Source organism: Mobula birostris, chromosome 6 (genome assembly GCF_030028105.1).
Source record: "Mobula birostris isolate sMobBir1 chromosome 6, sMobBir1.hap1, whole genome shotgun sequence".
NCBI classification, from domain to species: domain Eukaryota; kingdom Metazoa; phylum Chordata; class Chondrichthyes; order Myliobatiformes; family Myliobatidae; genus Mobula; species Mobula birostris.
The window spans coordinates 162,355,049-162,382,877 of NC_092375.1; the positions used below are offsets into that span (position 1 = coordinate 162,355,049).

The following is a 27,829-nucleotide window of genomic DNA, read 5'->3' on the forward strand; positions in this document are numbered from 1 at the left end:
GGTCCGAGTCCATAGGACACTCAAAGCTGCTGTGCAGGTTGACTCTGTGGTTAAGAAAGTATACGGTGCATTGGCCTTCATCAATCGTGGAATTGAGCTTAGGACCTGAGAGGTAATGTTGCAGCTATATAGGACTCTGGTCAGATCCCACTTGGAATACTGTGCTCAGTTCTGGTCACCTCACTATAGGAAGGTTGTGGAAACCACAGAAAGGGTGCAGAGGAGATTTACAAGGATGTTGCCTGGATTGGGAAGCATGCCTTATGAGAATAGGTTGAGTGAACTCAGCCTTTTTTCCTTGGAGCGACGGAGGATAAGAGGTGACCTGATAGAGGTGTATAAGATGATGAGAGGCATTGATCGTGTGGATAGTCAGAGGCTTTTTCCCAGGGCTGAAATGGCTAGCATGAGAGGGCACAGTTTTAAGGTGCTTGGAAGTAGGTACAGAGGAGATGTCAGGGGTAAATTATTTACACAGAGAGTGGTGAGTGCGTGGAATGGGCTGCCAGCGACAGTGGTGGAAGCGGATACGATAGGGTCTTTTAAGAGACCCCTGGACAGATACATAGAGCTCAGAGGGCTATGGGTAACCCTACGTAATTTCTAAGGTAAGGACATGTTCAGCACAGCTTTGTGGGCTGAAGGGCCTGTATTGTGCTGTAGATTTGCTATGTTTCTATAATTATGCTACTTTTAGTAAATAGGTATAACAGTTGTATCCAAATAATTCTATTAGATTATTTTGTCTGAAACTTCTTCAATGCTTTGAATTTTCCTGAAAAACAGTTAATCTGCTTAAGGAGAAATAAGTTAAGATCTCTTTTAACAACTCACACAAAACAAAAATACTGGTGAATGCAGCAGGCCAGGCAGCATCTATAGGATGAGGTACAGGCGACGTTTCGGGCTGAGATAAACGTCGTCTGTAACTCTTCCTATAGATGCTGCCTGGCCTGCTGCATTCACCAGCATTTTTTTTTGGTGTGTGTTGCTTGAATTTCCAGCATCTGTAGATTTCCTCATGTTTGCACTTTTAACAAGCTTGCGACCTAGTTTAATTTGACAGCTGTTTATTAATTATATTTGTTCAAGTTAATGTCAGTAACTTAGCAACATCCTTCCCTGCAGTGAGCACAAGAAAAATGTAATTTTGTGAAATACATGTAGATTATTGTTATCCTTCCTCTTTAAAGACAGGCTATGAAAATGAGTTGGTTGGAATAGTACTCTTGCTCAATATGTAACATAAAGTCTACCTGCCATGAGTGGTGGTGGCTGGCGCAGAAATGGTGTATCTTTCCGCTGAGGTCTCAAAGTTTGCTCATCTGTGCCTGTTTCTGTCTGCTGATCCTGTGAGCTTCTTGAGAACTGGTGAGGCACATCGTCATTACATTTAAGGGGGGCTACCTGTTCAGTTCCTGTAACTGCGATAGAAATAATTTTTCAAAGCCATGTGATGCAGCAGTCACTTCAATGACAATAAATTTACTCCACACCGGGTTATATCTGGAAACTCTCCCTTCTTTCAGAAACAATGATCCAAACCTTAATAATTTATTTTCAGGATAAATAACTGGGGAAAAAATGTCATTGCCTGTTTCTTTATGGCAGAATTCATACCACTGTCTCTGAATTATTTAGGAGTGTTAGACCAGGTTCAATCCCATTAATTCAAGAGATATTTCTAGTTATGGTTTAATGAATGTACCGACTTAAATGTTATACAACCATTTGAACAAGTAGAAAGATTTCATGAGCAATGCACACAAAAAATGCCCAGAGAACTCAACAGATCAGGCAGCATCTATGGAGGGAAAGAAACAGTCAATATTTTGGGCTAAGACCCTCCATAGATGCTATCTGACCTGGGTTCCTCCAGTATTCTGTATGTGTTGCTCAAGAGTTCCAGAATTTGAAGAATCTCTTATTTCTCTAGAAAATCTCATGTTACGTTGCAACAATTGCTCAAAGGTAACTGTGTTTTTGTTTCCTAGAACATTGAAGGTTGAAGAGTACACCACTGTGCAAGCCCTTCCGCCCACGATGTTGTGCCAACCTTCTCCGAGATCAATCTAATGCTTCCCTCCCACCCCTGGAAGTTCATTCCACATACCCACCACTCTCTGGTTATAAAACCTACCTTTGACATCACCCCCTCCCCATACTTTCTTCCAATCACCTCAAAATATTGCCTTCTTGCAGTAGTTATTTACTTGATGGAAAAAGTCTGTGGCTATCTATTCTATCAATGCCTCTTATCACCTTATACATCTCCATCAAGTCACTACTGTTTCAAACCAAAGAAAAAAGCCCTTGCTCATTCAACCTGTCAAAGTCTTTTGGCCTTGAGTCTTGTTCAAGTTACTGCCTCTAATTCCTCTTTTCCCACAATCCTTCAGCTCACCTTACAACCAAACCAAATATCTTCCATCACCTCTCTTTCCCTTATTTTCAGAGTCATTTTTCCTACCAATTTGACCCATTCTCCCCTATCAAATATCACAGGTCAGGCATGCACGGTGGCACCTGGGTGTTGAAGGGGCAGTAACACTCATGTTGGATCTGCAATTGCAACTTTTAAGGAATGCCTTATGAAGTTATAAAGTAAACAGTGGACAAGCTGTATGTCTGGGCAAGGTGCTTGCACAGAAGATAGGAGTAGGGACAGAACATTCATTCCCTGAAGTCTGTGATAATGGCCTGGTTCTTATTTTGTGATGTCTGTTGTCCTGGGCTTAGCCACCAATGAAAAATGCATCTTTCCCCTAACAATTGACTACTGATTCAACCAAATCATCTCTAAGCATTCTGAATTTCAGGAAATCTTGTGTAAATCTAGTCTAGAAGAAAACATAGGTTGCATGGACTTTAGTAAGGCTTTTGAAAAGGTCCTACATGGTAGCCTGATTCAGATTAAGGCACAAGGGATCTATGGTATGATGGCTAAATGGATCCAAAATTTGGTTGGTGATGAGAAAGAGAGTAATGGTGGGTAGGTGTTTTTCTGATTGGAAGTTTGTAACAAGAGGAGTGCTACAGGGATTGCTGTCAGAATCTTTGTTGTTTGTAATAGACTTTGGAGAGGATTCAGAGGAAGTTCACAAGAACGTTTCTGGGAATGAATGAGTTATCATATGAGCAGTGATTGAAGGCCCTGGGCCAGTGCTCGCTGAATTTAGAAGAATGAGGGGGATCTCATTGAAACCTATTGTATGTTGAAAGGCCTAGGTAGAGTGGATGTGAAGTGGATATTTCCTTTGGTGGGGGAGTCTAGGACCAGAAGGCACAGCCTCAAAATCAAGGCTCATCTATTTAGTACAGAGATGAGGAGGAATTCCTTTAGCCAGAGGGTGGTGAATCTGTGGAATTTGTTGCCACAGGGGGCTGTGGAGGTCAGGTCACTGGGTGAATTTAAGGCAGATTCTAGGTGTGAAAAGCTATGGGGAGAAAGCAGGCAAAATGGATTAGCCATGATGAAATGGCAGGGCAAACTCGATGGGCTGAATGGCCTAATTCTGCTCCTATTTTGTGGATGACATGAAAATTAGTGAAGTCATAGACATCAAAGAAGTATAGTTAAGGATACAACAGGACATTGATCAGATGGAAAGTTGGGTGGAGCAGTGACAGATGGAATTTATCCAGACTAAAGCGAGGTAATGTACTTAAGGAAGTCAAATCTGGTAGATCATACAAAGTAAATGGCAGGACCTTGTATCTGCTGATGTATAGAGGAGCTTTTGCTACGACAGCTCTCAAAGTACAACACAGGTGGATAGGATAGTGATAAAGGGTATTTCTATGTTTTCCTTCGTAGGCTAAGACACTGAATATAAGATTTGGGACGTTACATAGCAGTTGTACATATTGTTGTATTGGGCCCACATCTAGTGGCAACGCTATAGAAATGATGTGGTAGTAACAGAAAGAGCGCAGAAGATTCTTATAAAAGTGAGGGGCACAGACAGGATAGACAGCCATAATCTTTTTCCCAGGACAAGGTTTGAATGGCACAAGTTTAAACTGAGATGGAGGAAATTTGAAGGAGATCAGAGGAGGCAACTTTTTCCACAGAGGTTGGTGAGTACCTGGAATGAGCTGCCAGAAATAGTGAAGGCAATTAGAAAGCATTAGGACTGATAAGAAAAACATAAAGGGGTATGGAATAAACGTGAGCAAGTGGTATTAGCACAGATGGTGATCAATATGGATGAAGTGGACCAAAAGGGTCTATTTCTGTCCTGAATGATTCTATGATTCTATTATTGTCGACAACCGGTCCCATCTCCTACAAGTAGATTTTGGAAATCTAAGTCTACTGTGGAAATGGATCTTGAGTCATCAATGAAATTATTAAAAAGATAACATTTCTGATTTGTGTAGCATTAACTCTATAAGAGTGACTATTATTACACAAATCTGTGTCTTACTGTACTGGAGTTTTCAGACTCCATACAGACTTTATAAAGGCTGCAACTACAGATCCAGAATTCCTTTAAAGTGGCATCAGACAGACAAGGTTGTAAAAAGAGCTTTTGGCACTTTGGCGTTCATAAATCAAAGTACTGAGTATAGGAATTGGGATGCTATGTTGAAGTTGTTTAAGATGTTGGTGAGGACTAACTTGGAGTGTTGTGTGCAATTATTTATTTATTTGTTTATTGGGATAAAGCGCAGAATAGGCCCTTTGAGCCATGTTCGCCCAGCAATTTCCAGATATAATCTGGACCTAATCACAGGACAATTTCCAATAGCCAATTAACCTACCAACTGATATGCCTTCGGACTGCTGGAGGAAACCGGAGCACTCAGAAACCCACGCAGTCATGGGGATTTCGGACAAACTGCTTACAGGCAGTGGCAGGAGTTGAACCAGGGTCACTAAAACTGTACCTGAGCATTCTGACAGGCTGCATCGCTGTCCTGGTATGGAGGGGCTACTGCACAGGACCGAAAGAAGCTGCGAAGGGCTGTAAATTTAGTCAGCTCCATCTTGGGTACTAGCCTATAAAGTACCCAGGATATCTTCAAGGAGCGGTGTCTCAGAAAGGCAGCACCCATTATGCAGCACCTCCAGCACCCAGGACATGCCCTTTTCTCACTGTTACTATCTGGTAGGAGGTACAGAAGCAACTCAGCGATTCAGGAACAGCTTTTTCCCCTCTGTCATCCAATTCCTAAGTGGACATTGAACCCTTGGACACTACCTCACTTTTTAAAAATATATAGCATTTCTGTTTTTGCACAATTTTTAATCTTTTCAATATATACTGTATAACGTATACTGAATAAGATTTACTTTAGTTATTTATTGTTTTTTTTCTTCTATATTATGTATTGCATTGAACTGCTGCTGTTAAGTTAATAAATTTCATGTCACATGCCGGTGATAATAAACCTGATTCCGATTCTGATTCTGTAAAGCATTCTGCTAACCATTACACTTCCATGCCATCCCTGCTCTGGCCACCTACAGGAAATATGTCAATAAGATTGAAAGTGTGTAGAGAATATTTATAAGGATGTTGCTGACACATCAGGACCTGAGTTATAGGCAAAGGTTGAATAGGTTAGGACTCTTCCTGAAGCATAGGAGAATGAGGGGAGATTTGATAGAGATATACAACATTTTGAGGGGTATAGATAGTTTAGATGCAAATAGGCTTTTTCCATTGAGGTTGGATGAGACTAGAGGTCATGGGTTAAGGATGAAGGAGGAAATGTTTAAGGGAAACATGAGGGGGAACATCTTCACTCAGAGGGTGATGAGAGTGAGGAACAAGTTGCCAGTGGAATTGGTTGATGTAAGTCTGATTTCAACAGTTGGGAGAAATTTGGATAGGTACATGGATGGGAGGGGTACGGAGGGCTATGATCCGGGGATGAGGAAGAATAATAGTTGTCACTGACAAGATGGGCTGAAGGGCGTGTTTCTGAGCAGTATTCTATGACTCTGTGCACTTGAGAATTTGTGATCTATAGGGCTACTGGCCTGGTTCTGTAAGTTATCGAGTAGCTGTTCTTCCTCTTGTAACAGTCTCCTGTGTTCTACATTTTCTGTTTCTATGAATTTCAAACTGGCAGCCTTCAGAGATATGCAAACTTGTGCGGTCTCTGTGAATGTCTATTATCAAGAGGGGATCGCAACAGAAGACTTAAACACAATAATGGGGTCAGGTCCCAGAAAGCTAAAGATCTCCCTTATGAATTGAGCTCATGCAGATTGACAATAGGAATAATCTACCTAAACTTTGGCAAATAGAGATGTCTGGAGCTTTTCCAAGGAGTAAAGTGAAGCACTACCACATCCCAGGATGTGTGAGGCCTAGGTACCAATTAAAAGAACGAAAGGCCTCCTATCGCTGTTCATCCTCTACAGAGAGGAAGAGGAGGGATCATTGCTTCCGGAGTTTGGTCTTCAGCTTAACGACTGAAAAGTATTGATAAAGTAAACTGCTTTATTTTCATGTGTACTGAAGATCAGTGAGAGACTGTCTTGCATATTGTCCATGCAGATCAATTCAGTACAAAAGTGCACTGAGGTGGTACAAGGTAAATCTATAAAAGTGCAGGATGAAGTATTACAGTTACAAAGAAAGTGCAGTTCGGGTAAACAATAAAATTCAAGGTCACAACAAGGTAGATTGCGAAGCCACAAGTCCATTTTATTGTACTAAGGGACAATTCAATAGTTTTCTTACAGCGAGATAAAGTTATCCTTGAGAATACTGATATGTTTTTTTCACATTTTTTTAAATCTGCTTGATGGGAGAGAGAGAAAAGAGAGAATGGTTGGGGGGGGGCATTGATTATATTGGCTGCTTTACCTAGACAGAGTCGATGGAGAGGAGGCTGGTTCTATGATACGTTCAGCTGTGTCCTCAACATTCTGCAGTTTCTCACAGTGTGGGCAGAGCACTCTCCATGCAAAGTTGAGGGTCAAAGGGAATATAATAAATTACTTTATCCGATTTATCTATGCAGTTTGTCTAGGACAGGCTATTGGTGATGTTCAATCCAAGGAATGTAAAGTTCTGAACTTCAACTCTGTTGATATAAACAGAAGCATGTACACTGCCCTCCTTGCCTGAATTCAACGACAAGCTGTTTTGTTTTGCTGGCACTAAGAGAAAGGTTGTCATCATAATGCCATGTCACTCGGCTCTCTATCCCTTTCCTGTACTCTGTGGTATACAGTGGTATCATTTGCAACAGAGAGTAGAGTAGAGTACTGAGAATGCAAGTTTATGGCTAAGAATTATCGTGCAGAGGAAGTTGTTTAAATACATAATTTATTTAAAAATATTTAAATACAATAAACAAAAGTAATGACAAACTTAGGAAAAAAGTATGAAATGCAGTAGATTCTGGTTAATTGGTCATCTATTAATCAGGGCAGCTGCCTATTTGGGACATATCTTAAAGAACAAACTCTAATTGAGAAAATTGCTGGGATATCCTTCATTTATTCGGGACATTATGCTAATTAATTAGGGAAGGGAACTATTGCTGAACCGGTTCTTACTAGCGTCAATCATGCATACACGTGTAGCCATTACACGCTACACCGTCCTTCGAGGGATCAGTTTTTAAATAGCATCAGTTGCATGCATTTGTGTTCAAATAGCAGTGATTTTTGTCACTGATAGTTGGTGAGGAATAACTGGAAGACAATTCAGATTGGTTTTGCTCACTGTGGCTGTGCTTTCAAGCAATCAGGCTTGGATATGCCAGAAACAGCTGAGAGTGAAAATGAAACAATTTCACTGCTTCAACAAGTTAGGAGCACTGAAGCAGTTGAAGGTATTGATAATCATCTTGAAAATTACGACGAAGTTGAAGAGTTTGAGGAGGCAATCACTGATAGCATTGTATGAAAGCAATCCATTATCTGCACTAAGTGTCCTCACTGCTTTTGTTCATTGAATTTCTCTGTCAATAACTAATACACTGTTTTATAATACTGTTGTACTATCGGTAGTGTTATAATTTGTTCTGTATTTCATTTAAATACATATTGTACTACTTAGTTTGTCTTTTTATACCTTTTTAAACTATTTCCACGCAACTTCAGCTAATGGGGGCAGTTGCTTAATTGGGCCAAAATGTGCTGGTCCTGATGAGTGCCAGATAATCAGAGTCCAATGTAATTAAATTATGGGTTATTATATTGACTAAGCTGCTAAGTGCACCGAGGGTGTTTGAAATTTATGAAACTAAATTTTCATTATCATTTCAGAATTTTCTAAGCAAGCTTTTTATGTGGTTGTATAGCTATACTTGCATTTGCTCATCAAACTTTACAACTGCTCCCTTGGAGGGTCAGACACCCTGAGCCAATAGGCTGGCCCTGGACTTATTTCCTGGCATAATTTACATATTACTATTTAACTATTTATAGTTTTATTACTATTTATTATTTATGGTGCAACTGTAATGAAAACCAATTTCCCCCGGGATCAATAAAGTATGACTATGACTATAGGATTATTTCAGATTCCTTTGGATCAGTCATATTCTCCTGCATAATACAAGAGATTGCAGATCAAATTAATACGTGTGCGATTATGTATCTTTATGTGTGCAAATGTATTGGATGGCAAGCAAACATTCTAAGCCTCAATTCAATAATTTTGGTGACAGACACGGTCAAGATGGCACCAACGTACAATGCTCTCTCGGTTTGGGAGTTGATGTTCTGTTTGTGTTCTGTTAGTTTTTTGTGTGGGAGTGGGATTATTTGGGAGTTGAATTTCCTGTTATGCTTGTGTGGGGGGAGGGAGGTTTCGGGGGGGCTGATGATCAGAATGCCATTCCTTTTTGTACGGGGGTGGGGGGAGAGTCTGACGTTTGCACTGAATGATTTGTTTGATGGCTACCTGGGCAAATACAAATTTCAGAGTTGTGTATGGATACATGTTTTGATAATAAATGACCTTTGCATCTTTTTGAACCTTTGACTTTCTTTGCAGCTCAATCAGAGATTAAGGGAGCTAGGGCTTTACTCTTTGGAGAGAAGGAGGATGAGAGGAGACATGATAGAGGTGTACAGGATAATAAGAGGAATAGATAGAGTGGATAGCCAGCGCCTCTTCCCCAGGGCACCGCTGCTCAATACAAGAGGACATGGCTTTAAGGTAAGGGGTGGGAAGTTCAAGGGGGATATTAGAGGAAGGTTTTTTACTCAGAGTGGTTGGTGTGTGGAATGCACTGCCTGAGTCAGTGGTGGAGGCAGATACACTAGTGAAATTTAAGAGACTACTAGACAGGTATATGGAGGAATCTAAGGTGGGGGCTTATATGGGAGGCAGGGTTTGAGGGTCGGCACAACATTGTGGGCCGAAGGGCCTGTACTGTGCTGTACTATTCTATGTTTAACTGGTGCAGTGGAAGGTACAGAGCTGTATGAAACCCAGCAATTGAGCTGAGCTGGAGAAGGGATCCAAAATTGTGCAAAGATGAGAAGGCTGGCTGAGAGAAAGAGGTGAAGGATGTCAGTTGAGAAATGCTTTATAAAAAATAATGTTTGTGGATCTTAGAATATTTCACCCAGGGTTACTTCCTTTTTGCATTTAACTTAGCTGCTCAATTTACCAAAGCCAATAGTTTGTCTGCCTACAACATCTATGCAGTAAGAACCTGGTACCCACTCAGCTATAAATTTTATAAATTTCAGTAAGATATTGATAACATAAGTTATTAAAATAGATTGGAGCTGTTTATAGTGCTTGTGTTACGTTATTGCATTGGGCTGACCAACAACAAATTAAAAAGCAGTGATTTTTGACACTGCTTCATGCAGGAAGGCAATGAAAGTGGTTCGTTGTCTGTACTGGTTTTATTCATTTACAGTCAATCAAAAGAACATGGCAGAGTACACCACATGAATTCCTCTGTCAATAACTACTAGAAAATAATACACAACTTGTAGTAATGAAGTGATATTTGTAGCGTTCTAATTTGACTTTTTTGAACTATTTCCATGAAACTTTGGCTAATTAGGGCAGCCGCTTTATTGGGCCAAATTGTACTGGTCCTGATATGTCCCAATAACTGGAATCCACTGAAATAGCAATACTGAATTATCTTTTTTTCCCATTTCCTTGATCCTTGCAGTGTGTTAATTTCAAAATCAAATATTATTCTAGTTGCCCATTTTACTTTGCTGATACAATGTAATTTCCTTTCATTTCTTTCCAATTGAGTATCTACAACTTCCTGCTGTACATAGAACACCAACATATTACATAGGTCAAGTGCAAATCTGATTTTAGTTAATATCTAATTAATATCTAATTAATTAATTTTAGCACATTCAAAATATCCCCATTTGAGTGAAGGTCCTTAATTTTTGACTTGCAAATTTGGAGTTGGATGTTAAACAAGTTGCTGACTTGCTGTTATCATTTAAAAAGTATCAGATAAATTCTAAGTAGACTTGAAGTCTTTGTTCTCTGTCCATTCCCAAAGCTTATTTAAGATTTAATACCATGCATGATCCTTGCTCTCTGCAAAGCTGTCACTTTGAAGGATTTTTAAAGGGAGAATAGCAGGAAACATTAGAACAGAGAAACATCACAGACTTCTTTCAGTGTCAATGAAACAGACCACATTTGAGTTATTTGATTGTCCTGTTACAGACATGGTTAAAATTGTAATACCGGATATCTTATAAAGAGACAGACAATGATTAGATTTCCAAGTTTGTATGTCTCATTCTACAGATGAAAAATTATGCTAATCATTTTACTGTCTTCAAATGTATTGATTAGTAAATTGCTATAGATTAATTAAATGTAAATATATCTAGATTGCAGAAATTATCCCAATATATAATATAGCCACAGGAAGCAATACTTTCACCAAGTGAAGTTTTTTATACTGATTTGGTTTGCCATAATTTGAGTCATTTGTTTTGTTTGTAAAACATTTTTATTTGTGCTGATTTCTGAATTCATTCAAAAGACACTGCAAGTACTGTGAACTCACTCCATTGAAAATGTATGGTAAATTCATTTAACACGAAAATACAGAATTAGGAACATAGCAAAGGAATACTGATTAATTAATCAGCAACATAAAAGATATGCTTCCTTCTGCACAACAACCACATGAATTACTGAAACTTTCATTTTGTTAAAATGCACATGAAATAACTTAGGTCTACCTGAATCAGCAGAACTTGTGACTTTTCAGTAGCAGCATTTTTTTTTTTTGCCTTGCTGTATCCACAGTAGGCAATTCCCTGATATAAAGTACAAATTTTAAGACTTGCATATAAACCTGTACAATAATGTTTTACTGTCAGAATGACTCGGGAAAGCCAATTGATGTCTGGGGAAATTATGGCATTAGATGAATCTTAGATCCAATAAGCAAGGTTCAAAGTTTTTAAATAGGTAACTGTTGTTTGAGTATAACTCCTACATGCTCACTTCAATTAACTTGTGCAATGATTAATTGATTAAGGATGATTGCTATAATTATTGATGCAGTTAGTTAGATAAGAAAATCAATAGCTGAATTTTAGAGATGAGTCATTAGTATTGAGAAATTAACTAGGGAAAGGAGTCCATCAGGAATATGTCAGAGAACTCTCTAGGAACTAAATGCCAATAGTTCAATATATTTTGGTACACTGCCAGAGGTATTTTGTTCCTATGCTAAATAAAATTATGTTATGATCTTAAAAGTTAACAGGAGGCACCTGCTAACAGCAAAAGCAAAATGTGCTTTCAAATAATTCCAGCAATACACTTCAAAATCAGGACTAAAAATTCCTTTTTAAACCCTTGAAAGTGCAAAGCATTCTTGCAAGTTTAAAGATTCAGACACTTGAAGTTGACCTGAGATTTGTTGGTTCTGGATCTTCTGGGTGGGAGATCTGCTGAATGTGAAGATGTGCCTTTTCATTACTTGAGTATTACCATCACTGTGGACTATGTTCATGTCACTGTCAGTGTTCCTTAGATTTTGTCCTTGCTTAAGGCACAATATTCAAAATATCATATTCATTTAATGAATTTCCTGAAGGTCATTAAAATGCAGGTGTTAAGTTGTGTTCTATATTAAACAAAAGCAATAGGAGGTCTTTAAATAGGCAGTGCTGATTTATAACAATCCATGTATTTTTTTCAGTTCTACTTACATAAACTTTGGCAGTTTATGCAGAGAGTGGGCAAAGAAGTGGCAAATGAGACACAATGTTGGAAAGTGTATGGTTATGCACTTTGGCAGAAGAAATAAACGGGGAGACTATTATTTAAATGGGGAGAGAATTCAAAGTTCTGAGATACAACGGGACTTGGGAGTCCTCGTGCAGGATACCCTTAAGGTTAACCTCCAGGTTGAGTTGGTGGTGAAGAAGGCGAATGCAATGTTGGCATTCATTTCTAGAGGAATGGAATATAGGAGCAGGGATGTGATGTTGAGGCTCTATAAGGCGCTGGTGAGACCTCACTTGGAGTACTGTGGGCAGTTTTGGTCTCCTTATTTAAGAAAGGATTTGCTGACGTTGGAGAGGGTACAGAGAAGATTCACTCGAATGATTCCGGGAATGAGAGGGTTAACATATGAGGAACGTTTGTCTGCTCTTGGACTGTATTCCTTGGAGTTTAGAAGAATGTGGGGGGACCTCATAGAAACATTTCGAATGTTGAAAGGCATGGACAGAGTGGATGTGGCAAAGTTGTTTCCCAGGATGGGGGAGTTTAGTATGAGAGGGCATGACTTAAGGATTGAAGGGCGCCCTTTCAGAACAGAGATGCGAAGAAATTTTTTTAGCCAGAGGGTGGTGAATCTATGGAATCTGTTGCCACGGGCGGCAGTGGAGGCCAAGTCATTGGGTGTATTTAAGGCAGAAATTGATAGACATCTGAGTAGCCAGAGCATCAAAGGTTATGCTGAGAAGGCAGGGGAGTGGGACTAAATGGGAGAATGGATCAGCTCATGATAAAATGGCGGAGCAGACTCAATGGGCCGAATGGCCAACTTCTGCTCCTTTGTCTTATGGGCTTTATTGCCTCAACTCTGAACTCACAACTTAAATATAATTGTAGTAGCTTTTGCTGTGTCACATATCATGTCAGTGACAAGTATATTTTTATGCTTGTTTAAAAAATATGGCCATACAGTGCACATTAATTTTATATCTTGAAACATGCTGTCCATTGAAAAATCAAAGATGTTTGTTTGACTTATTACTAGAATTATTTTGATTTTCTATTGTAACAAACAGTGGAAAATGACTTTTTGTGAATCTGAAAATGAGATTATTGAAATTGTATTTTATTGTTCATATTTGTAACTCTCCAAATATGACTTAGAATCTGCATAAATACTAAATGTGTAATACATGAATGATAATGATATAAACTAATGTGTGAGCATTCAAACGTTAATGCAGCTATGTGTTATCAAAATCAGTAGCAAATGTAACACTGCAGCAAAACAAGAGATAGCTATACTCTGATATGATGGCTTTACAGCCATAAATGAAATTACAGTTTGATGAGAAATGGTCTGAGCTCATTGATGGCATGCTCTCTTGTGAAATCATCGAGAATCTTGTGGTTATTGGGTATAGTGATGGAAGGAGTAATAATTCTAGAACTGCCATTGACTTACCAGCAACAGAGCTGTTGTCTGGGGGTTCCTCATCATTTAGTAGCAGTTGGATGCCCGTTTGGTTGCTGATGTGTTCACAGCAGTTGAGGGTACCCCAGTCTGTGTCTGCCAAGCAAGCAGGGGCTCCATTGCTATGACAGCACTCAGTCATCATTGGGCTAAGCTCGTCTAGACAGCTGGGGTCACTTTCAGAGTAATCCTGCTTCGGTTGCTCCTGTTTCTGAAGATGGTGCTCCACCAGCAACTGAAGTTCTGCTTCAACAAGAGCACTTGGTTTAATAATTAGTTCACGCTAGCCAACTACTTGCTTTACCTGTGCAATAAATTAGTTGATATTTCAAGTCTCTGGTAAAAACAAAAACTTGGAGAAGCCTACTGAACAGTTTGGATTCTTAGACCATAAAACGCAGAAGCAACATTAGGCCATTCAGCCCATTGAGTACGCTCCACCATTCCATCATGACTGATCCCATGTCCCGCTCAACCCCATACACCTGCCTTCTCGCCATATCCTTTGATGCCCTGACTGATCAGGAAGTGATGCCTTCTTGTAAAATATGGTTTAAATAAAAAACCTGCAACTTCTGATAAACTGGATAGTTACTTTTTTCATCAGCTCACTTCCATAACCTCTACCTATGAATAACACAGGAACTCGGTTACCTACGGTTGTCCTCTGAAGGTAACGGTACCAACAAAAAATAATTGATCACTTCAAAGGCTATTTATTTAATCCTATACCCAGGTTTAATGATAATAGTGAGCAAGGACTTTACTTAACACGAGTTTGTTATTTGTGCCATGGGAGAGAAAAATGCAGCCAAATAGCAGCCCTCAGTAAGAAAACATACTACCTTGTCTAATGCAAATACAATGTCAATACTCCAAGTACTTACTACAAATGTTGGAAAAGCTCTTGCTCTGATAGTGTCATTTAACTACTCATGGGAAAAGCCCTACAAGTCTTCATTGTCCAAAAGCTATTCCCATAGCATTGCGTCTTAGAAGCCCAATGCTTCCTTGGTCAACAGGTCCTTCTTTTCATAGCTTGTGCTAATTTCTGAATAAAACGTTAGCATTATTTCACTGTTCCAGGATGATACTATTTTCTGGATTACTTTTTGTTCTTTAAGAGTTGTCCCAAATAAGAAGCTGCCCCGATTAAACAAAAGGCCAATTAACCGGAATCCACTATATTTGAAAATGAACAATACTTCAAGTACTGCATTGGCTGTAAAGCATTTTGGGATGTCCTGAACGTAATGTAAAGTGGGCTGAATTAAGCCTTTCTTAAAATCACTTTTTAAAATAAGATGTACCTGTGATTTCTCATCACATAATTACATTCATAGAAGAGTCTGTGGTTCCTACACTGGCATTGTCAGCCACCTCAGTACCCACAGAACCAGAGTAAAAGCAAGTCCTGAGAGAAGGTCTAAGAAGACGATTGAAACCTTTGCAGCAAAATAATTTGCTTTAATACTCAGTCTAATTTCCTCAGAATAATTTCCTAAATTCATATATTAAATATAATCCAAAATTAACATAGCTTTCAAAAAATGTGTTATGTCAACTTCTGCCATAGTTTTGTGCGGCATATCCGCAGTCTTTCTTTTGCTTATAATAATCAGTTTGGATGGGGAGATATCACCATTGGTGAATCCCAGAGCAGGTGACAGCAGAATGAAGCTACTTTGAAAAAACATCCTCTTTTATGGAAAAGAGAGATCAATTTCTCAGGGATCTCCAGAGCTTTGTGAGCAGTGTTTGTTTCCGGCAAACACAGGGCCATTGAATTCAGAACATATAAAGTTATGTAGTATAGGACATACAATTGATCTTTTGTTCTTTGATTCAAATATGCCACTTACTCCTATATCAGTCTCAATTGTAATACCGAAATATCACGGCCCAGATTCCTGTAGGGATCTGCTGATATAACCAACCCTGCATAACCAACCATACTGGGACTTCAGAAAAATGTGGAAGTTGTGAAGTTGGAGACAGTATCTTTGCCAAATGCACTCCTCAAGCAGCATTATGTTGTGACAATTCTCCATCTTCACTTCAGTTACTGTTCTGGAGCTGTCACAGGAAGGGTTTCACTGAATTCTCTGGGGGAAAGCAATTGGGAGGATCAAGCACTTTAATTATTCGATTGAATTGATTTCAATCTTCAGTGATCTCTATGTTTCAGCAAGTTTTTATTTCAAGTTTTCATAATTTGAGAAGTATTTGAAGGTTTAATAATTTTAAATATTGAAGAGTGCCAGATTTAACAGCAGGCTGATATTGCAAGTAATGACCTTCCTGCCACTCCCCACTCACTTTCACTGCTATGCAATCTATACTGCATCAGTCCCTGTGGGTTCTCATTGTGAAGGATGGAATGACTTGTCTAGTAAACACTGGGGAGGACTGTGGGAGACATGAGAACATTTTTAAGGCCAGCTTGCCAGTGATCATATTAACTCAACAGGTGTCATACAACTGAATAAAACATCTGTTTCTAACAAAGTTATTTTATAGGACAGAATGCCTGTCTTCTAGTTCTGGGATTTGAGACAATATAAAGTAAATTGCAAAAAGTGAACTTAATGAAGTATGTGAAACAGGCATTTCTTTTCTAAAGGGTAGAACAAGTTTTGTATTGCAACTTTTGTCATTTAAATGAAATATAAGGTAATGCTGACCTTCAGATGGAATATTGAACTGGGGAACCATCTGGCTATTGGACATTGGGATGCATTATTGACCGATGAATAATAAGGTTACTAAACTATGATTGAAGTGATAAGTGGCAACCTTCAAACATCTCAAACACCTTTATCAGGTACAAGACATTCGAAAGACATGTGGACCATTTGGAGTAGTGCAATTTGTCAATCAGTAACCCTGTGACACAATTCAGCATGCACCGTATCTACTGTGGCTGCATTATGCAGAATGTATTGCTGCAAATCAGGAAAAAAAGCTTACTCCAACAATAAATCTTATCATCATCACGCTTACATCAGGCAGGTGATGAACAGCAGGGATTTTGGAACATCACACATCAAGGTTTGGACAAACAACTCTTTATTACTGTGGCAATATCCAGATATGTAGTGGTGGGCAACAGAATTTTCCAGTATCTCCTGGGTACCATGAGCAAACATAAGGTAGACAGTAAAATCATTATTAATTGATTGTCATTTAAATATCCTGTGGTTAAGTAAATATAGTTAGATATCAGTGTAAATTTCTTTTTATACCAATTGTATGTTATCAATTTATTTAAAATAAAGTTTTTGCCCTTAGTGGAGTTAGATATTTTGTTGGTAATTTATTTTAAATTCTAAAATAATCCATCAGATTCCATTAGGTAATGTGAAACTGCATACTGGAAAAGGGAAAATCTATACCTGTAGTTTGCTCATTGATTGTCTTAATGCTAAGTGTACAAAAGCACATGGCCCTCTGCTATATTACTGCTGCCTAGTCTGGCTTGTTTTTGCTGATGCATGATTTTTCTCACTTACTTGATTATCAGACAGAATGCTTTACTTATTCTTTGTGTCATTACATCCAGTAAGGTATCATCCAGTTTTCAAGCAAGACTCCCTATGCTGAAGTCAAGTATGTAAATAGATCAGATTTTGCACAGAGACTTTAGCACATCCACACACAACAAACAGGCATTGAATGCAACAAGGTCAATAAGTCCTTACCACTTGCAAAGGGAAATCTGCACAAAACAAACTGTTTTTCATGCTTTGCATGGAGCAAAGTAATTCCATAGTAAGTGATAATACTTTTAAAATCATTTGATATTATGCAATTGTTATCAACTGTTTTTAAAATGTTTTTACTTTTTGCTTTTGTCACAATTTAACATTTTAAAATGTGTTGATAGCTTAACAATGGATTGTTTTGACAGCCAACTCAGCTTAGGAAGTATAGTTTACACGGTGTGAAAGCAAGTCTCACTTGCAAACAGCACCATGTCTTTCCATTTGTATCGCAAAGGAATAGCTACATGGAAGACCTCATCAGAGCATCAACCTATCTTTTGTCAGCTTGTTCCTGCCAGGAGGACTACATAAGGAAAATATAAATTATTTCCAAAACTCAGCCACAAATGCAGGTGCCTTGCCACTGACTGTAATTTCTTGGCCAATATCTTTGCAGTTCACTTTTAATCCTGTTTGGTTGCTCAAGTTGTAACATAAATGCAACATGGGGACTGTTGAATGTAAGTACAAGGTCTGGAGTTTGCTGTCATGGGTCTACCTGTGGTCATCCTGCCCCTTAACGTATCCTGTTCAGCTGCGGAGGACCTCTCCTGCAGGCTCAAGCAGACCCAAAGTTCAACAAAGAGTCTTTGAGTTACAGTGGGCACAGTTGAGAAATTTAACTGAGTACCAAAGCTGTCAATATTAAACCACTATACTCTTCAACAATCTTTTAGATTCCTCTCAATATACCTTAACCTCTTTTACGTTGGTTGATATCTGTGTTTACACACTAGCAATCTCCCGTTTACAAGAGGAGCAACTTTTCCCATTTTCACTGTATGAAATGCCATGGCACAGACAAATGATATTCAAACCATGAAGGTGCTGAGCAAAGGCCATTTCCAACAAGAAGGAATCCAACCACCTAACTTACATATTCAATTGTATTTCTGCTGACAATTCCTCGCCTTTGAGGTCCCCAGAAATTCATATGGACCAGATATATAAATACCATGGCTATGGGAACAGATGGCAAGCTCTGTATCCTGTGGCAAATGACTCGCATTCTGACAGTCCATTCCTCCACCATCAACTACAAGGCATTGATCAGGAACATAGTGGAATGATGCATACTTTCCTGGACAAATGCGGCACCAGCTACCCTCAACAAGTTGATCAACATCCAGGACAAAGCAGAACTTCCATGGCTGGTGCATAAATGCTCATTCCCACCACCACAGTACACAGTGGCGCCAGCGGGTACCATCTACAAGGTGCAGAGAAGTTACACACCCCAACTACTCTAACAGCACCACAATCCTGTGACCTATTCCATCAAGAAGGACAAGTGCAGCAGGCTCCTGAAAGTAACAGCACAAATAGATTCCCATCCAAGTCGGACACGGTCTTGAGTTGTTGTGGAGCCTACTGGTGGTATAAGTATCATCTCGGGTCTAAATCCGGAACTCCCTGCCCCTCAGCACTGTGGGAGAATCTGCAGCAGTTCATGAAAGCTACTCCCTACGGTGTTCTCAAAGGTAATTAGAGATGGAAACAATGAGATGTAAAAAAACATATCTTTTTTTTAAAATACAAGGCTGGCAGGAGTATAAAAGTAATCTGTTTTCACTTTATAATGCTGAAAGCCATTTTAATGCTATAATGAAGCAATGAAACATGGACTGTGTAAAACATGAATTATATGCTCATGTACATGAAGCAGTAATCCACTTCAAGTACTTTTGTACAAAGTTTACACCATCAATCATATCTGACAATGATTTTGTCTGCTTTTCAAAAATGTTTTCTTTTGCAGAGACATTATTAATTTTGCTCTACAATTGTTCTCTCATCTTTTGGTTCTAGTGACAAGCTATTCTCAAAACGCCCTCTGTTATTTTTCTCAGGAAATACCCCATTTAAGTGGTGGTTTACTTCAAAAATGTTAATATTGACAAATATTATGGATGTAAGTCATCACAGCAATCTTCATCTGATACCTAAACATACGTCTTTCCCAAGTGCCAAGACTGTTTCCATTCTAAAACTCCCTATAGAACATAACACCGCACAGGTCTTTTGACCAATGATATTGTGCTAACCTTTTAACCTGTTTGACACTTAGCTCCTGCATAGCTCTCCATTTTGCTTTTATCCATGTGCCTATCTAAGAGTCTCTTAAATGACCCTAATGCATCTGCCTCTATCACTACCCTGGCAGTACATTCCATGCACCCACGGTTCTATGTTATACATTAACAAATCTAGCTCTGACAACCCCCCCCCCCCCCGCCCCGACAACCTTCTCCAATTTGCCTTAAACTATGGCCCTCTCATGTTAGTCATTTCCACCCTGGGAAAAGGTCTCTGGATGTCCACTTTATATATGCCTCTTATCATCTTATACACCTTTATTAAGTCACCCCTCATCCTCCTTCGCTCCAAAGAAAAAAGCACGAGTTCACTCAACCTTTCCTCATAAGACAGTTGTCTAATCCAGCAGCATTCTGGTAAATCTCCTCTGCATCCTCTCTAAAGCTTCCACATTCTTCCTTTAATGAGGTGACCAGATCTGAACACAATACTCCAAGATGCTCTATAAATCCAGGGATTTATAGAGCTGCAACATTACCTCAAGGTTCTTGAACTCAGTCTTCTGACTAATGAAGGCCAACGCACCATACACTTTAACCACTCTATTAATTTGTGCAGGAAATTTGAGCAATCTGTGGATGGATGTGGATCACAGGATCCATCTGTTGCAGAACACTGCCAAGAGTCCTGCCATTAAACCTGTACTTCCCCATCTTCCCTTGCTCCCCAGATGATAAGACCAAAAGACCATAAGACATAGGAGCAGAATTAGGCTATTCTGCCGATCGAGTCTGCTCCACCATTCCATCATGGCTGATGCCGGATCCCAATCAACCTCATACACCTGCCTTTTCACCATATCCTTTGATGCACTGACCAATCAGGAAATTATCAACTTCCGCCTTAAATATACCCACAGACTTGGCCTCCACCGCAGTCTGTGGCAGAGCATTCCACAGATTCTAATAATGCAGACTTAATAGCCTTGTGTAAACCATATCACTGGTCAAATCTTACAGGGGATCCATTAACTGCACAGAAAGGACGTGAATTTGGGAATGCCTTGACACCTTTTAGAAAACCAACTGGATCACTGAGGGAGTCTATGCATCTCCTACATAAGAGTGATTCACCAACTCTTTGTTCTCAGACCTATGTTTTACACTTGGCATTCTTTGTGCACAGTGTTGTTGTCACTGACCACTTTTGAGGAGCAGAGTCTCCTGGCGCCAATTTGCTACCCTACAGCTGCAGTACTGAATATTGGTTTATCTATTCTTATTTTTTTGTAGCCTTTCTAAATAAATTCATTAAATATTAAAGAATATTGTAGCCGCGTTAACCTGTGGTGTCAATTCTACCCAATTGGTTTCCAACCTTGCGTATGTGGCCTCATCAGCTGCTGTGCTGCCCTGAAGAGTTGTCAGATTTGGTACACAGTAGTTAAGCATTGTTGTAGAATCGAAAAGCCATTGTTCAAATGTTGTACTTTTACGTTACATAGGTAATGCTGTAGAATCAGGAACAGGGTATTCAGCCCTGTATACCTGCTCTACCATTCAATCTTTCAGCTTAGTGCTACTTCCCGTACTAATCCCATACCACTCTAATCCATAATATTAAACATCCACCTACAGCAATGCAGTTAGCACAACACTATTACAGCTCAGGACGTCGGAGTTCAGAGTTCAATTCCAGCGTCACCTGTGAGGTGTCGATATATCTTCCCCATGGAATGCAGGGGTTTTCTGGGTACTTCAGTTTCTACCCACCATCCAAAGACATACTGAGTAGGGTAATTGTCCCATGATTGGGTTAGGGTTAAATTAGGATTATGGGCAATGTGGCTTGAGGGGCCAGAAGGGCCTATTTCGTGCTGTATTTCTAAGTAAACTTCTACCTGGAATAAACTCAGCCATTGACCTCTCACAAGGATTCACTTCTGTCTAGGAAAGAAAAGGCTTTTCATTTCAGTCCTGAGTTGGCAACTCTGAGTCTGTGACTTCTTACTGTAAATACTCCCTGTCCAGGAAAATACTATTCCTACATTTATTTCACCAAGCCATGTGTGTATTTTGTATGTTTCAATTAGAACTCCACCAATTCTTCTAAATATTACAGGACCAATCAGTTCAACGTCTCCTTTCTCAACAAAGCCACCATCAGAGGAATCAATCAATTCCTAAGAAACCTGCACTCCAATTTTTTATTATTATACATCATTTTTGAACTTTCCATTGCATTCATAAAACAAAGAAAATGGTCATACATACTTTTTGAAATGGTATTAAGTTATGTTTGGCCACCAAGAACATTCAACCCTTCTCCCTTTAGCTTTTAATTCCAAACTGAGTTATGAGATTTTGATTCTGTCTAGTGAGGAGATTTCAATCATCAGGAAAGAATCATCAGAAAAAGTATCCATGACTATCGTCAGGTAACAGTTCACTGCACTGCTGTAGCCCACAGAAACACACCTAAACTGATCAAGTGCCATTGAAGGTCACCAGACAGAGAGATAAATCCAATTCATCTCTTTCAATTGACATGATGAGGAAAAGAAGTGTCAAAAGTGGGTAGATAGTGAGAATAAAATATCAAATTCTCAAGACCAGCACACATACAGAACTTTTTCAATAATATAACAAAGTTTTATATGCCGAATCTTCAAACAATTACATTATTAATCCCTCTGGTAAGACATTAAGGAGTCTAAATTATTGAAATTTCCAGGATAAATTTAAGACAGTCACACTGCTAAATATGCCTAGGATTAAAATTGTTATTTTCAAATTCTTAATCTCGCTACTTAATTTTGGAGTAATTTTGAATTAAATTGCTAATACATGATCTGCAATGTTACTGTATCATGTCAAAAGCATGTTGGCAATAATTTTATATAGATTTATTTAGAGATACAGTAACGGACCCTTCGGCCCAATGAGCCCAAAATGCACCATTACATATATGTGACCTAACACACACTGACCCTGGAAATGATTTCACTGTTTCATGTTTGGTTTTTAATGGCTCCAAATTATGCATCAGCTCATGGTGTATGTTCAATTCTGGGACACCGGAGGGCAGTTTAAATTTTGATTATCACATAAAACTGGCCATATCACATTGAGGCTGGTAGATTCTGAACAGTAAATATCCCAAATTCATTTCCATTGAAGAGAATGAAGACTAAAAGTCATGCTGTTTATCAAAAATCATCATGTTCACTATTCCCGCTGTCTCATCTTCAGCTGTAATCCAGGAGCTAATATAATACTTGTCCACCAGGATCAGAGTTCTGGCTCTTGGGTTGGATTGCTCTTGGTATTAGAGTTTTGGTCTCGGTGGGTATTCAAAGGATAGCATGGATAAGGGTCTCTATGACTGTGGCCAGTTCATCAAGACAACTGTAGTCCATGCTAACGATGCTTAGAAAAAGGAATGAGATTCAGCCAGTAAAATTTAAGGAGTTGGGGGAGAAAGAATAAGCAAGACCTCAAAATTAATAATCTTTGGATTCCTCTCTGTGGAGTACAGAAATTAGAGTGGCAGAGAGGGGAAGAATTTGTGGCTCAGTCTGGGAGGTGGCTTCATTGGACTTGTTTCACTTGTTCTGGTCTCTATTCCAGCACTAAGTATCAGTGTAGAAAGTCTTAGTCAACAGAAGTAATAATTTCATAACTTCATAAGCTTTGTACTGCTTCCTCACAGATCCAGTGACCCAGACTCAATCCCAACCTTGGATAATTTTGCAATACCCTCCATGTAACCACAAGTTTACCCTGGCTGCGCCAGCTTTCTTTGGCTCCATGCCAAAGATCTGCCAGTTGGTGGGTTTACTGGTCACAATGAAATGCCCTAAAGAATTTGAATGGCAGGAAGGAGCAAAAAAAAAGGTACTGTTGTAGTTGGGTGTTCGATGGTCAATGAAAAAGCCAGTATAGAATTATTATGAATCATGTCTAAATAACATGAGCAACGAGAGAGAAAGCAACTTATCTCAAGAGCTTGTGCCCTGTGTCCTGATAGTGACAAGGAACCAAATGAGAGAGAAAGCAATGTTATTCAGAATTAATTACTGTTATTTCAGACACCCTATTGACTGAAGGTTAAAGTGCTAAAATAATGATGTCACAGCTACTCTGGTGACATTGAATTGCTTGCAGCAAGAAATCAGCAAGTTGATAAATTACTTTTTTGTCAATTTATTGCCCAACCATTTAATTTACTCACTGGATGCTTTGAACGAGAACCAGTTCAATCCAGCTCACAACAAATATTTGCTGAGGCAAACTAGGTCAGAAAGACTCCAGTCAGCTTCAGCAATTGGTCATACACACATACAAGCAGAATTTTGAACAGTACCTGAACAGTACCTTTCATAGTTGGAGGTGTATATACACTCTTCTTTCTCTGCTGAGGTGACATCTCAGCATTCTAGGAATAAAAAATAACATTATTATTAAATTGATGGGATCACATGATTGCTGAATAGTGTTTCTTTTAGAATTTGATAGAATGTGATTTTTTTTAAAATTATGAACTATTCAATTTACTGGTTGTTTTGACCGCTCATTTTCAACATTAGGATCAGAAAATATTTCAGCTCAGCATTTCTATTTAAAACAGTTAACCTGTTGCTTTGTTAGTGATCATACTTTTTCCATTAATATGAACTTTGTCCTCCCCCTAAATTTTGCTTGAAATATTGTATAAACAAGTTTACTAGAAGGTGCTTACAAGAAATTTAGTTAGTGGTAATCAAATTAAAATCCTGCACTCACATCCACGGTGGAATTTGTAAAGCTCTGAACAACACTCAAGGAATAAAACTTTAGCTGTAGTTGCTTGGTAGTTCACAAAAATATCATTAAACAGTTCTTTATCACTGAGTCCATATTTGAAACCATGACTGAGGAATTAAGCTCAATCTATCTGAATGACTGTACCAGGGACAGGTGTACAGGGATATCCTGCACTTTGTTTTCCTGCTGGATTTCATATTCTCCATATTGTTCCAAATAGATTTAAGCTAACCTGGGCTGTCTCCTGAGAGAAGTACAGAGCCAGATGAAAAATGCATATATAATTCTTCACCTTTCGCCAAACAAAACATAAAGAGAATATAGTTAGGGGCAGTTGCCAGTCCTGCCCACTGTTTCTTGGAGTCAACAGCAAACCAGTTCCCCCACCAATATTTAAGGGGACTTTAGCTGCAAAGGGATATGAAGCATTTGTTTCAGCTTCATGGTGAGCCTACCTTTGGATAAATGTAATGCTTTACAGCCAGAATTTTGCCCATATAAAGGCTTTATCCACTTTTTGCATCTGCCTGTAGTGATATGAGGAGGAGGGGCAAACAAGACAGTAAAGGAAGGGGTACGGGGAGCCTTCTGAGGAGAAACACCACCTATGGAGAACATCGAACAGGACAGCACAATACAGACCCTTCAGACCACAATATTGTGCCAAACTTTTAACCTACTTTAGATTTATCCCTTCACCGAAGAGGCTGTTTTATCTGTTCCAACAGCAAAGTGCTTTGATGTGGCCTTCAGATTTAATTATCAGGGTTCTACCAGGTTAAAAGAGTTGAAGCCCCCTACATGGCTCCTGGAATACTGAGTGTGCACCCTATTAAGAATTACTGCACATGACAACCATGTTGTATGTTAGTCCAAATGCTTCAGTGCTGCCAAAAGCCACTACAGAAGAATGCACTACAAGAAATGCTGTTTTACACAATATCTAGGTACTTTGATAAACTATCTTTGTTTGCATCATCAGCTGCCTTTCAGTATTCTCAAGGGAATGAGAGAAGGTACTAAATCATGGGGTCACAAGTGCTGAAAGGATACTGAAGATACTGAGGAGTCTGATCAGATATACTCCAGTCTCTCAGGGATTGATGCAGAAGATTGAGGAAGCCAACAGAAGAAATGATGCAACACAGGCAAAATACTGGAGGAACTCAACTGGTTAGGAAGCATCTATGGAGGGAAATAAACAGTCAACATTTTGGACCAAGGCGCTTCATCAGGAAAGGAAGTGGGCAAAATCCACTAGAAGGTGGATGAGCAGTAGGGGATAGGTGATAAGTGAGAGCAAGTGAGGTGGAAACTGAGTGGGTGGAGGAGGGACTGATGATGTAAGAGGCTATGAGGTGATAAGTGGAAGAGGTACAGGACTGAAGAAGAAGGAATCTAACAGGAGAGGTCAGTGGACCATGGAATAATGGACCATGGAGGGGAACCAGAGGGAAGTGATGGGCTGGTCACAAGAACAAGGAAGGAAATTAAATGATGCACTGCCTGAAGATGGACACAACAGAGAATAAACTTGTTCTCAGTACATGAGTTGGTAAACTGGGTAACCTGGAGACACGAGACAGTAGGTACTTGAATCTGGAGCAACAGTCTATCTGCTGAGGGAACACAACAGGTTGAGAAGCATCTGTGGGTGTTGGGGAGGGGCAAGAGAAAATTCCTTCTCCCATCATCGCTGATTATATACTGAGTTCCTCCAGTAGGTTCTTTGTTGCTTGGGTAATCTGATCTTTAGTGATAAGGGTATAAACTATGCAGCCAGGACATTTTTAAATACATTCCCTCCTCGTATTGGGAGGGTATGATTGTTGAGCAGAGCACTCACTGGCCAAAGATGCAACTCTCTATAATGAATCCCACAGGAAACACTTCACTCTCAAATAATAGGCAGACCTCAGGCGAAAGCAAGGTCTGATCTGTTTTGCCTGAATGGAAAAATATATCTGGCAAAATGGACTACTTTTCAAATTTTTGGTAGACAAGCTAATTGGAGGACATTTATGCCTGGAATAATATTATCCTGGTGATATCACCGCCTCACTGACGATCAACACTGGTGCACCTCAGGGGAGTGCGCTTAGCCTACTGCTCTACTCTCTCTACACGCATGTCTGTGTGGTTCGGCATAGTTCAAATGCCTTCTATATATTTGCTGAAGATACAACCATTGTTGGTAGAATCTCAGATGGTGATGAGAGGGCATACAGGTGTGAGATATGCCAACTAGTGGAATGGTGTCACAGCAAAAACCTGGCACTCAACGTCAGTAAGACGAAAGACCTGATTGTGGACTTTAGGAAGGGTAAGATGAAGGAACATATACCAATCCACATAGAGGGATCAGAAGTGGAGAGAGTAAGTAGTTTCAAGTTCTTTGCTGTCAAGATCTCTGAGGGCCTAACCTGGTCCCAACATATCGATGTAGTTATAAAGAAGGCTAGACAGTGACTATACTTCATTAGGAGCTTGAAGAGATTTGGTATGTCAACAAAAACATTCAAAAACTTCTACAGATGTACCGTGGAGAACATTCTGACAGGTTGCATCACCGTTTTGTCTGGTGGGAGGGGAGAGGAGGGCTACCGCACAGGACCAAAAACACTGCAGAGGGTCGGGTTGTAAATTTAGTCGGTTCCCTCCTGGGTACCAGCCTACAAACAACCCAGGACATCTTCAGGGAGCGGTGTCTCAGAAAGGCAGCGTCCATTATTAATGACCCCCATCACCCAGGGCATGCCCTTTTCTTACTGTTACCATCAAACAGGAAGACACACACTCAGCGATTCAGGAACAGCTTCTTCCCCTCTGCCATCCGATTCCAAAATGGACATTGAATCCATGAACACTACCTCACTTTTTTAATAAATATTATTTCTGTTTTTGCATGAATTTTAATCTATTCAATAAACATATACTATAATTGATTGATTTATTTATTACTTTTTTTTTCTATATTATCGAACTGCCCTACTGCTAAGTTAACAAATTTCACAAGACATGCTGGTGATAATAAACCTGATTCTGATTCTTCTGAAATCTCCTATGTTAAATAGCAATAGCTTGTTGTATTTAAAACTAATTTCTTCTAATTATTCTTTAGTGATGTGATATCAACTGTGTTTCTGTCGATGTATTTAGATGCTGCCTAACCTGAGTAGAATTTCCAGCTTTTAAATTTCATATTTCCTTCAATTGCAATATTTCATACAAGCATGGAAATGTTCATGTAGCTAAATTTCTCAAAATCTAGCTTGTTTTAATTTAGCACCCAAAATCAGCTATGTGTTTTTATAATAGATAGGGGATTAAACGTATTGTTCACTTACCTCGCCTTGCGGATTATTCTCTCTTTTCTCATCTACTTCTGAAAATCAAAAACAAGGTAAAAATGAATGCTTGTATTTTACAATCGGTTAACTTGTAATATTGCATATCTTGCTTTATAGAGCCAACTTAGTAAACTGTGCAGTGACAATGTACAACCAGAGCAAAATGAAGAATTGCTGGATCTGAATTACTCTGCACAATAATGCCTGTGTTCTGCTGTCCATTAAATTTGATGTACAT

General features: G+C 39.2%; 1 protein-coding gene across 6 annotated transcripts in view; it reads right to left on the reverse strand.

The window, feature by feature from the left end:
* ppp1r1c (protein phosphatase 1, regulatory (inhibitor) subunit 1C) overlaps positions 1 to 27,829 on the reverse strand; it is a 97,647-nt gene that overhangs the window by 11,921 nt on the left and 57,897 nt on the right. For 3 of the 6 annotated variants that reach the window (XM_072261749.1, XM_072261750.1, XM_072261747.1), the window contains 4 exons: positions 27,589 to 27,626; positions 23,813 to 23,873; positions 13,627 to 13,881; positions 1,257 to 1,424 (listed from right to left, as the gene is read on the reverse strand). In XM_072261749.1, the coding sequence (XP_072117850.1) occupies positions 1,257 to 1,424; positions 13,627 to 13,881; positions 23,813 to 23,873; positions 27,589 to 27,626 (522 nt within the window). The remainder of the gene's footprint in view (positions 1 to 1,256; positions 1,425 to 13,626; positions 13,882 to 23,812; positions 23,874 to 27,588; positions 27,627 to 27,829) is intronic. The other 3 variants (XM_072261752.1, XM_072261748.1, XM_072261753.1) reach the window with 3 other exon arrangements.